The following is a 14,654-nucleotide window of genomic DNA, read 5'->3' as shown; positions in this document are numbered from 1 at the left end:
GGGAGGAGCTGTTTGGTGGTGAAGATGATGACAGCAAGGAAAACGATTTTGGTGGATTTTAGTTAAAATATTTAGGATTATACCATGTGTCACTGTAACAGTAACAAGTTGGCAATACTGAACAGTTTGTTTTCATGATAGTGAGATCCATGCATTGTTTTGGTAATGGTAACAATAATATATACCATATAGAAAGCTAAGTTTGGTTAAATTTCTAGTTTCGACCATGGGCGCAATACAGGTAGTCGTCGACTTACGACCAATTTTGGTTCCGACAGACAGGTCGTAAGTCGATCTGGACGCAAGTCGGACTTTATATAGATACAGTATATATTACCCTTTAGATATTATTTTTGTTACTGTATACATGTATACTCTATATTTAGCATACTGAAATAATCTTAGCATCTTTGAACTATGTTGTATAGTATTTTTTAAACCTTTTTTATAATTTTATCTGATTTTCTTTGGGAAACGTAGCCTAGGCCTAAGCATACTGAATAAAATCCTATCATCTTTGACCTATAATATTTAATACTGTATTTTTTAACATTTTTATTATTCTATCATCAGATTTTCTTTAGGAAACGTATGCATACTGAATAAAATCTTATCATCTTTGAGCTACGTTGTTTAATATTCATTATTCTTTTAATAATTGTCGTTAGGAAACGTAGCCTAGGCCTTCGCATACTGAATAAAGTCCTGTCATCTTTGACCTACAAATACTTTTTTGTTGGTTAAATTAAAATCATTGTACCGTATAGTTTACATCTTATTAATTGCAAAACATTGAAAATACTAAATGCAAGGCAAAAGTAGGAAATTTTTTATTTCAAAACGCATTCTTTTCGTTTACGTACTGTACCGGAAATATTGTTATCGACAACAGACTAGGCTAACAAAGTTTACTGTTACATTTTATTGATTGCAAAACATAAAAATACATAATGCAAGGCAAAATTAGGAAAAAAACATTTCAAAACATTCTTTTCGTTTATGTACTGTACCGAAAATATTGCAAAACATAAAAATACAAAATGCTGTACCGAATATATTGTTATCAACAACAGACTAGGCATAAAAAAATTTAATGTTACATTTTATTAATTGCAAAACATATTAAAATATAAAATCCAAGGCAAAATTAAGATCTTCTCTTTGTCTTAATTATCGACATTAGAATGTGATAACTGAAGTTCACGTGCTATCACATTAACTTTCTTCCCTCCTTCATAATGTTTTATCACTTTCATTTTCGTGTCAAGATCAATAACCTTTCTTTGTTTCTTGGCAGGCTTGGAAATATCGAAAGATATTTTTCTTTCAGACATCTTCATGGGGGTTTGAACCACAAACATTTTAAAGATATAATCCTTGTCATAAATGAAGTCAGAAATACCACATGCTCCTGAATGAGAGGGAAGCTTACGCTGCCGGTAACCTGCCAAAACTATCGTACTCGCGTCTCGCGGCGTGCAAAGTAATTGTACTGCACTGCCAGGCATAACATTGCAATTCTATTACTGTATTAAATGTTAAATATTATTGCACTATCTCGTGGTCGTAAAGTCGATCAGAGGTAAGTAGCATAGGTCGTAAGTCGACGACTACCTGTATAGCAATAAAAAATTAATCATTAATTTTGTAAATTATAATGTATCAACGTAATATGCAATTTTGTGAGCGGAGATAAAAAACAAAAAAGGTGCTAAAACAGATTTTGTAAGTAACGAAGTCGTGTCGGACGAATGGTATGCTATGTTTGTTATAATAGATGCCGACGTTGAAGAAATGAAAGGATGATAAATTCGTCTAACCTAAACTAACCTAACCTGTGTTTAATAAACCATTACCTGCAAATTAAATGTCATCCGGCTCATCCTCGTTGTCGTCGTCGTGAGAGACGTTGGCGGGCTTTTCAACCACTCTCTCAGCTTGGAGGGTATACAAAGTTCTTGCAGCTTGAAGGAATGCATGTATCTCCGCTCCATAACATTCTTGGCGAGGTACTGTCGGAAGTACTGAGGCCATCAATTGACAGACGACAAGATGGCGTCCCGATCCTATGCTACTGACTTCGTTCATTAGCATATTTGCTTGTAGCAAGGTATTTTTTATTTTCACTTCCGCCCACAAAATTGCATATTACCTTGATACATTTTAATTTACAAAATTAATAATTAATTTTCTATTGCAATATTACGCCCATGGTCAAAACTAAAAAAATACCTAAATTTGAGAATATCACAGCATTTTATTATTTTTTAAACAACTATGGGTACTATAATAGTATACATGATACAATAAGCTCGCCTGTGCCAAGAATTTTAACAAACAGGTAAAACCACAGTATGGGGTTACCGTATCTAGAAGGAATTTCACATGTTTTCCTACGTACTGTGTATTTTATGTCCCCATTGTTTACTGGTAGTAACTAGTAGGTAAATATTTTGATTTCTGAACCTAAAGAAAAGGTAAGAGTTCTTCCTAGCCTTTCTTGTCATGTCTGGATTTCAACCTAACAAGATTATTACTTGGGTATAGGTCAACCCCTAGGTTTTGGCCTAAAAAAAATTCCTTAAGATTTTGAACTATAGACGAGTATATACAGTATGTTTGCCATTTAGAAGTTTTTCTATCTTTTTTCCATCTTTTCCAGGCTTTGTCTCTCCTGGCTCTAGCCTCGCTACACCTTTTGTTGAACCAACATTTTATATAAATCTCTTTTTGTTTCTTTTTTGTTACATATTAATTCCCTCTTTGTACTTTTCTTTGAATATGTTCCATTTGTCTTCCATCTTTGTTTCCTCTTTAGAGAATTTATCCCAATTTGTGTTTTGGAATTTTTTTCTTAGTTTTACAAAATCCATTTTGTTGTACATAAATCTTCCTTCTCTTGTGTTTATCATTCCTGTCTACATTGCTCTGTTCTTTTAATTCAAACTATTAGTATATGGTCACTCTATCCAATTGGTTAAAACTACACCATTTTGTTCACAATATCTGGTTCAGAAGTTAATATTAAGTCTAGTTTCTATGATTCCTCATTGTTTCTATATCTAGTATTTTCCTTAACCCATTGTGTTAGGGTGTATTCGATGGTCATATCCAATAGAATGTTGCTCCAAAGTTCATCTCCCCCTTTAACTATCATTTCTTCCCAAATGATGTCTTTTGCATTGAAATCACCCATGGTTACTTCCAGTAATTTAGAATGTTTGCTGTCCGACCATGCATGGGTTTTTGGTGGTACATACACTGCTACAAATTTTCTGCTTTTCATCCTTTTGTTTGCAATTTTAATCATAATTAGTTCTACATTGCCTTGGCCTTTAATAATCTTGTCACATTTAGACCCTTTTTTGGTCAATATCATGACACCTCCTTGTGTGTTCTATTTTTCACCCAGTGGTTGTATAGACCATGTCCCACTATGTATGTATAATCTCGAGTAAAAGCATACAGTAAACTCGCGCTTATCCGAACGCATTTTAACCGAATAATCGCATTAACCGAACATTTTCTCAATACGGTAGCCATCGCTTTAACCGAACATATTTGGATCTCAACCGAACATTCAAACACCAAGTGCTCACACGGTGGCAGCACACTCCATGTTTACACCTGATCGGCTGTTTGGCGGTACAGTACATACATTCGTGAGTCCTCTCGGTGACGATACAGTATCACAAGCTCTCCTTAAATCATTATTTTCCTCGTACAACAGTGATTCAACAGGCTACAATCATGGCTCCACCGAAACCTACGTTATCCAAGGTGATGAAGAGGAAATGAGTGGTACTTTCTTTGAAACAGAAACTAGAAATCTGCCAAAAAAAATGCAAGATGGTGTCAGCAGGGCCGCCCTCCAGGAGCAGTATAATATTGGCCATACAACTCTTTATGATATATCAAAGCAAAAAAAGAAACTGATGGATACTGTATTAAACTGTGATCTCGCTAAAGTTTCAGAAAAACGTAAGACTCTAAAGGCATCATTAGTCCCAGATATAGACAAAGTGTTATATGAGTGGTTTGTTAACCAGCGAAGTGAAGGTTGTCCTGTTACTGGTCAACTTCTTATTGAGCACGCCAAAAAATTTAAAGAGGAGATGAATATAGAAACACAGTGTACTTTCAGTGAAGGGTGGGTGAGCAGATTTAAGAAACGTTACGGTATCAGGAGGCTTGATGTGTGTGGTGAGAGGCGGTCAGCTAATGCAGCTGCATCAGAGGAATTTGGCGCCATTTTTAAAGAACTATGCCGTGAACACAATCTCACTCCCGAGTTTGTTTATAATGCTGACGAAAGTGGCCTGTACTTCCGCATGATGCCTGACTCTACCCTAGCTGGTCCTACTGAGAAAGTGGCAATTGGCTTAAAAAAAAATAAGGAACGCATAACTATCTTGGCCTGTGGGAATGCAGCTGGTACCCATAAACTCAAGTTGCTTTGTGTGGGTAAGTACCGGAGGCCTAGGTGTTTTAAGAATGTTGTACATTTACCAGTTATCTACGACTCTCAGGGCAGTGCATGGATGGATAAAATAATTTTGCATAACTGGTTTCATCACCATTTTGTTCCAGCTGTTAAAGAGCATCTAAAATCTATTGGTGCCCCAGAAGATACAAAAGTGGTTTTATTACTGGACAACTGTCGTGCTCACCCCCATGAAGATGAACTGAGGAATGGAAACATTTTTGTAGTCTACCTCCCTCCCAATGTCACATCTCTTATCCAGCCTATGGACCAGGGTGTGTTGCAAGCTCTGAAGAAAAACTACAAGACTGCTTTCAGTAGGCGGTGTGTGAGATATGATGGGCCCATAACAGACTTCCAGAAAAGCTTCAATATCTACGAGGCTCTCAAAGCAATTGCCCATTCCTGGGATTTGGTTAAGCCTATCACTTTGATCAGATCCTGGAGAAAGATGTGGCCTGAAGTAGAAACACTCGCTCATGCCTACGATTTTGAGGGATTCAACGATGCAACAGAGGAGCAGTCTAATCTCCAGGCCATCAGAGAAGTGTTGGCAGATGCACCTTCAAATCACCCACTGTGCAAACTGTCAGACGAAGATCTAGAGAAATGGGCTACCACTGATGAATTACTGCCAGTAACAAAAGTCTACACCGACAGGGAGCTAATTGATTTTGTAATGAATCCAAAGGCAAAGAAAGATGATGATGAAGAGGAGTCGGAGCAGGCTGAGAAACAATCGTGGCACTAGATAGACACCAAGTTCCAAGATATCATCACATTCTATGAACAACACTCATGCTTTTCAGCCCAAGATTTGTTCAAGTTAAGGTCCCAATACGCGCAGTTTGAGACACGTCGCAAGGAGAACATCAAACAGGCAGACATCCGAGATATGTTTAGGGATAAGCTGGCTTAAGTAAAGAAAGCTGCAAATGCTGCCAGAGTGGAAGACGAAAGGAGAAATGTGAATGTCGACATCATTGATGACCCTAAACCAGGTCCTTCTACTCGTCCTGACCTGCCACCCCCCTCCCCACCTCACTCGACATCATCTGCCACACCTGACCCAGATTCACCTCCACCCGTTGATGTTGCTTCTGATGTCCACTCGGACATGGATGTTGAGTAATGACAAGTGATACAAAGTGAAATTTAGGTTAAGTGCTAAGATAAATGAAAACTATTACAAATACATTTCAATATTAGTTGCTTCTGATGTCCACTCGGACATGGATGTTGAGTAATGACAAGTGATACAAAGTGAAATTTAGGTTAAGTGCTAAGATAAATGAAAACTATTACAAATACATTTCAATATTGGTTGCTTCTGATGTCCACTCGGACATGGATGTTGAGTAATGACAAGTGATACAGAGTGAAATTTAGATTAAGTGCTAAGATAAATGAAAACTATTACAAATACATTTCAATATTGGTTGCATTATTAACATTTCTTATTGGTTGTATGATTTATTTCCTTTATACTCTGTAGAATATGTTTATGAACTATTATAAGCATTTCCATATGTAAAGTTTACATGTACGAATATTGCAGCTGACATTACCGCATAAAACTCTACGGGAATGAAAAAGTCGGATTAACCGAACATTTCGGTTAACCGGACATTTCTAATCCCCCTTGGAGTTTGGATAAGTGGAAGTTTACTGTATTAAGTTTGTGGTACATGATCTTCCACTTCTAAAGCCAAATTGTTTAGGATTTACTATCTTATTTTCTTCCAAGTGTTTGGTCCATTTGTTTCTGATGACTTTTTCGCATATTTTTGCTACTGTGCTTATAAGGGATAGAGATCTGAAGTTTGTAGGATCTTCTTTGTTTCCTCCTTTATATATTGGTATTATGTTTGTATCTTTCCAATCTTGCAGTACCTTTCCTTCTTTGAGTGAAAAGTCTATTATCTTGTAAAATTTGTCTGTCAGTTTGTCTATACACTCTTTCAGTATCCAATTTGCAATTCCATCCGGTCCATGCGATTTCCTAACATCTAGGTTTTTTATTTGGTCTCTTATTTTTTTATTTTTTTCTGTGTTACCTTTATTTCTTTCATTTTAGGTGATCCTTCTTGTTGTCCATCTTCCCAAATTTGTGAGCTCTCATTTGTAAAAACAGACCTGAAATGTCTGATCATAACTTCTGCCATTTCTGTGTCATCTATATATTCTTTATCTCCTTCACACAGTTTTACTATTTCAGGTTTATCCTTTAGTTTGTTATTTATATACCTGTAAAAGAGTTTAGGTTGATCCTTGCATTTGTCTATAATATCTTTTTCATAATTTCTTTTTTCTTTCCTGCATATATTCACATATTCATTCCTAAGTTTTATATATGTTTGCTATTTGGATGTTTTTTTGTCTTTTTCCATTTTTTTTTCCAGGCTTTGTCTCTTCTGTCTTTAGCCTCACTGCACCTTTTGTTATACCAACACTTTATATAAATCACTTTTTGTTTCTTCTTTGCTTCATACTTATCACTTCCTTTCTTGTATTTTTCTTTGAATATGTTCCATTTGTCTTCCATATTTGTTTCCTCTATGGAGAATTTATCCCAGTTTTGTGTTTTGGAATTTTTTTCTTAGTTTTGCAAAATCCATTCTGTTATACATTAATCTTCCTTCCCTATGTTTATCATTCCTACCTACATTGTTTTGTTCTTTTAATTCAAACTGTATTAGTATATGGTCACTCCAGTTGGTGTTTTATACTCCATTTTATTCACAATATCGGGTTCAGAAGTTAATATTAAGTCTAGTTTCTATGATTCCTCATTGTTTCTATATCTAGTATTTTCCTTAACCCATTGTGTTAGGGTGTATTCGATGGTCATATCCAGTAGAATGTTGCTCCAAAGTTCTTCTCCCCCTTTTACTATCATTTCTTCACTGATTATATCCTTTGCATTAAAATCAACCATGATTACTATGCTACCACCCTCTTTGAGTAACTCGTTTAGCACATTCATTGTCTTCCAGTAATTTAGAATGATCACTATCAGACCAAGCCTGTATTTTTGGTGGTACATACACTGCTACAAATTTTCTGCTTTTCATCTCTTTGTTTACAATTTTTCTCATAATTTATTGTACATTGCCTTTGCCTCCATTAATCTTTGTCACATTTAGACCCTTTTGGTCAATATCATGACACCTCCTCTCTGCTTGTCTGTTCTATTTTTCGCCCAGTGGTTGTATAGATCTTGTCCCACTATACTTGTTGTTAGAGGTCCTTTCAGTTTTGTCTGCACAGTTCCCATAATGTCAGGTTTCTCTCTTTCTAGATAGTCATTTAGTTAATCAACTCCAGAGATCATGCCATCGATATATGTGTATGCCACTTTTAGTTTCATATTTTCTTTGAGATGAGGTGTCTGAGAAGTATGATGGGGGTTACTAGGCTAGATAGAGTGAGAAATGAGGAGGTGAGGAGGAGAACAGGGGTGAAAAGGGAGTTGGGAGATAGGGTTGATGAAAGAGTATTAGGATGGTTTGGACACATGGAAAGAATGAGTGAAGAAAGACTAGTAAAAGAGGTATGGAAGGCAGATGTGGAGGGAGTGAACATTAGGGGACGTCCTAGGATGAGGTGGATGGATGGGGTGAAGGGGGCTTTGGGGAAGAGGAGAATGTCTGTTGAGGAAGGACAGGAGAGGACAGAAGACAGGGGTGAATGGAGAATGATTGTATATGGATGATGTTGTGATGCATGAGGTGGAATGGGCGGGGGGATGGGGGGTAAGGTAGTATGTGTGAGCAAAATTTGACGCAGCCCAAAGGGATTTCTCCCCGTCTTCTCCTTTTATGCAATGGGGGGATGGAGAGGGGGGGGGGTCGCCGATTTAATGAAGCGGCCTTGCTGTGGATGTGCTGTGTCTTGCGACACTGCTTCTGACCCAGGGCAGTGGACAACATGCAGGGATGATCCGTCATCCAGGAGGTGCTAAGAAAAGAAGGAGGGTGGAGGGGTGTGGAGTGTATTCAGGGATGGAATGGGTGGGAATGATTTTATGCCTTTTTCTTTTTGGCTACCTCCCATGTAAGGGTGAAAAAGCCTTGGTATATGTATGTATGTATTTTCTTCTCTTTTTTGGTTTAAGTTTCCATTTTTTTGATGTACCATTTTTTCAGTCTCAATTCCAGTACTCTCCAAAAAAACTTTTTTTTTTCTGTCTCTGTTCTTTTCTCATTTCTATCATTGGCTTCAATTCTGAGAGCTTTGTCTCTCTTTTTTTCCTCATCACTCATTTCCTCTTTTATCCATATATGTTAGAATTTCTTGCTGTTTGCCGATTTAACCACTTTCAATAATACCTTCTTGGCTATCATTTGAGTTCTTAGTTTTTCTTTAGAATATTTGCCTATCCTTTGGATCTCGTCAATTTCCTTATCAAAAATTTGCCCTTCATCCTGTATTTCTTTCAAAATTTCTTTAGCTATTTCCTTCTCCTTTTCTCTCTGGTATTTTTACATATGTTTTTCCTGGATACTATGGACCACAATGCACTTACCTTTGTCAACTGTATCTCTCACCCAATTTTCCTTTTCTTAAATTACTTTCATAACAGTTTCTTTTGTATTTTCCTCCACCTGGTTTTGTACTATTTCTCTAAATGATATTTTTTTATTTTCCTGTTCTTGTTTCCATTGATTCTTTATTTCAATGAAGTCTATTTCTTTAATTGACTCTTCCACCTTTCTGGTCACTACTTGTAATTGCTCTTTGACCTTTTTCAGTTCTTCATTTTTATTTTTGTCCTCATTTTTCATTTTCTCTTTTGAGGATATCAATTTCGCTCCTTAGGTCACTTAATTCTTTAATCGTTTGCTCATTACTCTTGTGCAAAGTAATGAGTTTCCTAAGTACAGCATGGTAGTCCAATTTTAAATATATGATTTCTTCCATTAAGTCGTTTACCGGTACTTCGCGATTTCTTAATGCATTACTATATCTAGTTTCTCTATCTATATCTAAGCTTTTACCTATTTCTCCTGGATTTCTTTGAAACCCTAAAAAACTGTTGTTCTCCCACCTTTGGTTTATCCTTGGAGTATCTATCAAACATGTTCTTATGGGGATGACACCTCTTTGACTTTCCACTTTGCTTATATCCAGTCCTCTCTTCGTTGGTTCATTTATTATTCTTTCTTCTTTTTCTTTCTCCATTTTTCCAAACTATACTTTTTTCAAGAACTGGATTATACTTTATCGGTCACATGAGAAACATAGCCTACCCGTCCTGCACAAAATGGTGGTCAAAATGGTGCCAAGTAGCTTGTAATGTCATTAAAGAAGCTTTATGTAAATCTGATGTTTAATCATGCTTTACTAGAAAGTCAAAATTTATTCTAGAATGCAGGTGTAGGCTGTGTATTGATACAGGTTGAAAATGATGTTGAAAAACCCATTACATTTGCTAGTAAAAAGCTTACTTCTGCAGAGAAAAATTACTCACAGACTGACCATGAAGGGCTAGCACTAGTGTTTGGTGTCACCAAGTTTAAATACTATCTATTAGGTAGGATTTTGAGTTGAGAACTGATCATAAACCACTTCTTGGATTGTTTGGAAAAAATAAAGCAGTTCCAATAAATTCAAATGCAAGAATATTCAAGTGGTCTGTTTTGTTGCCATAAACATCTTGTTCATAAAAGTGGTCAAACCAATGTAGTTGCTGATGCTTTGAGTAGATTACCTATTGATGATTGTATTAATTCAGGTACACCAGGTGAATATGCGAAACTTATAGAAATTTTCAATGCTTTTAACTTTTCTTTTGAAACTGCATAAAATGACAAAAGAAGATTCTGTACTGAGTAAATTAATTTCTCTTGTAAAATTTTGGTGGAATAACAATTCAGATGTTTGTAGAGAATATTCTCTTGTTAAAAATTATTTATCCATTCATAATGGTGTTGCTCTGTTTAAAAATAGTTATTGTTCCATCTGCCTTAAGAGCTGAAGTGTTGAAGCTACTGCATTCCAGCCATAATGGAATTGTGGCAATGAAAGCTGAAGCTAGAGAAAACATTTGGTGACCCAGGCTTTCTGATGATATTGAAGAGCTTACAAAAAGTTGGAATGTTTTGTTAGAAATAATCAAGCTTCTTCAAGTAAATTAATGAGGAATTTTGCTAGTAAGCCTTGGAGTAGGATTCACATTAATTATTGTGAACCCATAGAGAATAGGTGTTTTTTTTATCTTGATATTGATGTTCAATATAGTTCAAGCATGACTAGTGGTAATACTATGGAATTGTTAAGGAAAAGCTTTGCTAATTTTGGTATTCCAGATGTCATTGTTTCTGATAATGCTGCTTATTTTGTTTCTGCTGATATCAAAGAGTTATATGAATAGAATGGAATAAAACTGATCGATCCAGCTCCCTTTCATCCTGCATCCAATGGATTAGCTGAGAGATATGTTAAAAGTTTTAAACAGGGACTGCTAAAATATCAAAGTGGATCAATTAACATGAGTTAGTAGGTTTCAGTAAAACAGCAGGATAACCATTCATTCAGGTACAAAAGAAAGCCCTGCTGAAATGATGTTTCACAGAAAATTTAAATCTCCTCTTGCCATATGTAAAACAACTAAAACAAAGGAGGAAGAGAACATGTTAGTTAATAAACAAAATACTCTTGATTGTGTAGAAAGCAGATTTAAAGTTGGACAAGCAGTTTTTGCAAAAAACTATTCTGGAGGTGAAACTTGGTTACCAGGCATTATTATTGAGCTTACAGGTGCCAGGAATTATGTTGTAAAAGTGTTCACTGAAAGTGGAAATTTAATTTGGCATAGACATTCTGATCACTTTAAAGCTAGGTATAATATTATTGAAAATGCAAAATCACCTGTTTCTTCATCTCTGTTTAATTGTCACATTTATTCACTTGTTAAACCAAATACTAACTTGTATAGACACGGTAAAGGAAACATGGACTGGAGGTGAAGCTTTATTCCTGACGTTTCGTCTAACGACTTTGAGAAAGTCGTTAGACGAAACGTCAGGAATAAAGCTTCACCTCCAGTCCATGTTTCCTTTACCGTGTCTATACAACTTGTTCACATGGATTTTCAAATACTAACATTAATGTTGGAAACTGTGAAACTGTAAATGACTGTGTTACTAGTATACCATTTCACAACCTGCAGTTGCCACTGGTGCTTCCTAATAATAATATTGATAAACCTATTAATGAACCTTATGTTCCTACCAAGCAGTATTGAGAAGGTCAAATAGGTTAGTGAAACATCTTGAGAGATTAATTGAATCAATGTAATGTTTTTATGTTTTGTGTAAACCCAAAAATAAGAGGGGAGGAATTTGTAGTGTATTCAGATTAAAACAATGTTTAGGTTCATGGCAATATGTGCCTTTTACTCTTGTTTTGTTGATGTCTTCAAACGCTATGTTTACACATAGTGTAATATAGAGTGATGTAGCAAGCATGCATTTGGTTTGTCCTTACTAATTTAAGGATATCTATATAATGAAATTGATTGACATGAATGATAAAAACTAAGATATAACATGAGGTTTAAAGCAATGATTAATTGCTATTTTGAATATACACGATCAAAGAAATTGGATTTTTGTATAGAAATTGCTTATATTATCAACGAATAACTTTATGGTTATACACTGAAATTTCCTTTTCCCAACAGGAACTCGAATCCCTGCAGCTGCCTTAGATGTACTGGACCTCATCACTCATTCTCTTAAGAAGCGGGCTGCTCTTTAAATGTGAGAAGCAGCATTTTTAATTCATTACGGGAAGAAAGTTTGTTCTCCACACTGAAAAACACGGCTTATTTAACATCCTTTGCTGTGTAGTTAAAATGTATTATCTTTTTGTGACTTGTTCATATCTTGGTAGACCTTTGACCAGAAATATTAGTGTAGCATTTTGTACACTATTTGATCATGATGTGTGTGAAAATTATGTTCATTGCCTTTGTGTTTAACATAAACTTTTAGAGGATTTTATGATAAAGGAAAATATTTTGGAGATATTGTCAAGATGAATACAGCTGTCATAGCTGCATTATATGTATATGTAATGTTTGTGTATATATAGTGAAATACCCATATAATTTATGTATAGGAAAATTGATTGATTGAACAATCATTTGTATGAAAGCAGAATATTAAAATGTTTCCATTGTATAAACTAAGAATATTTGTATTATTTGTGAAGTGATAGGTGTAGGTCTTCTTGGGTAATGGAGTGATTGATTGTAAACTGATTTTTTTTTTTTTTTTTTTTTTAGATACCCTTTTATGTAAATAAATATGTACTAGTATAATTTTTTAATCCCCACCTTTTTATTAAATGGGTAGGCTAAAGGAAAGAATATTAGGATGGTCTGGACATATGGAAAGAATGAGTAAAGAAAGTAGGTGTGGAAGGTGGAGGTGGAAGGAGTGAACATGTGGGGGCAACCAAGGATGAGATGGATGGCTGGGGTAAAAGGGGCATTGGGAAAGAGGGGAATGTCTGTTGAGGAAGGACGGGAGAAAACAGAAGATAGGGGTGAGTAGAGAATGGTTGTGTATGGGTAATACTGTGATGCATGGAAGGGAGTGGTGGGGGTGAGGGAGTATATATGAATGATATTTTGACACAGCTTGAAGAGATTTCTCCCCATCTTTTCTTTTTCTGCATGAGGGGATGGAAAGGAGGGATCACCAATTAAATGAAGTTGCTTTGCTGTGAATGTACAGTGTCTTGCTGCATTGCTTCTGACCCAAGGTAGTGGGTGAGATGCGGGTTTGACCCATCCTCCAGAGGCCAAGAAAAGAGGGAGGGAGGGATAGTGAATGGGAGTGGAGTATGTGGGGATGAAGTGGGTGGGAATGGATTTATGTCTCTGACTTTGGCTATCTCCCTTGTTAAAGTCCTGTCTTTTGGTATTTGCAGGACTAAACTTGTGTCAAAACATAAAATATGCTGAAAGATCAGATGTGAATTTCATCAGCTATATTAATGAATAAATGAGAACATAGGCTACTGTTTATATATTTATTCGCAGAAAACACAAAGTAACCTCTTCAAGACATGTTTATATTGAAATTACAAACATTTAAAGGCATATTCCTAGGAAACAATATAAGTCTAATGGAATAATGAACTAAGTCCAGACTGTAGTTCAGTTTGACTACTGTTGAGTGCAAGGATCCACTGATTGATGCAGACATTTGCAGCATCAGCAGACTGGCTTTTGCCACTAATATCCAGCTGCTTGATCCCATGCCACTGTTTAAAATTCCTGAGCACATGGTTTAGTAATTTGCATTGCCTTATAATACATCTTTGCCATCTCTATTATCAATGGACATGACACAGGTTTCCCTTCTGACTGCTGTTCCACAAACCACTTATAAAGAATTTCATCAAACTCACTTAAGTTAGGTTTTTTCATCACTCTCCATTCAATTGATGATCCCTTCAAACCTTTTTTGCATAAATTTGTGTAACAAGAAGCTACTTTTGAAATAAAAAATTTCATCACAGAAGACAGATGTCCTTTGTTGAGGTAATTTTTCAAAGGCAAAATGGAAATTACAGTGCTATAAAGCCGAGTAATGTTTGTCATCACTTCCCTGCACTTTTGAATGCAACCCCTCACAAAGACAAAGAGTGGAAAGACAATTACGGTGGTGTAAATACATTAGATTCATTCTCATATTCTTATTCTTTTACTCTGTACCTGTTACATTTTGGATTGGTAATACAGGAGTCCCTCAAATAACGCGGGGGTTAGGTTCCTGAAATTACTGCGTATGACCAAATCCACATATGCTGACTTTCCATATTAGATACCGAGAACCGTATGTATGTGTATGTATTTACCTAGTTGTATTTTGCGGGAAGGGGAGCTATGCTCGTGTTGTCCCGCCATTGTATCTCGCAGTGTCTAGTTTGTTTTTAAACTCATGAATGGTTTTTGCGCATACTATTTCATTATCCAGTTTGTTCCAAGTGTCCAAAACTCTATCTGGAAAACTGTTTTTCTTCAGTTCTCTTCTATAGCTATGTTTTTTGATTTTCTTACCATGTCCTCTTGTGTTTCTTTTGTCCCAGTTAAGTAAGTTCTCTCTATCAAGTATCTCTGTGCCTTTCATGATTCTGTATATGTGTGTGTGCA

At 35.9% G+C, this 14,654-nt stretch overlaps 1 protein-coding gene across 2 annotated transcripts in view; it reads left to right on the top strand.

Moving 5' to 3' along the window:
• LOC143025464 (methylmalonyl-CoA mutase, mitochondrial-like) overlaps nt 1–13,388 on the top strand; it is a 266,536-nt gene extending 253,148 nt beyond the window's left edge. The window contains exon 16 of one of the 2 annotated variants that reach the window (XM_076185158.1): nt 12,171–13,388. In XM_076185158.1, coding sequence (XP_076041273.1) covers nt 12,171–12,247 — 77 coding nt within the window. In that variant the 3' untranslated portion in view covers nt 12,248–13,388. The remainder of the gene's footprint in view (nt 1–12,170) is intronic. The other variant, XM_076185159.1, reaches the window with a different exon arrangement.
• Nucleotides 13,389–14,654: the final 1,266 nt, after the last annotated feature.

Source organism: Oratosquilla oratoria, chromosome 5, assembly GCF_046742065.1.
Source record: "Oratosquilla oratoria isolate Oo_2021 chromosome 5, ASM4674206v1, whole genome shotgun sequence".
NCBI lineage: Eukaryota > Metazoa > Arthropoda > Malacostraca > Stomatopoda > Squillidae > Oratosquilla > Oratosquilla oratoria.
The sequence above is the reverse complement of the archived record's forward strand: the minus strand, read 5'-3'. Positions and strand labels throughout refer to the sequence as shown.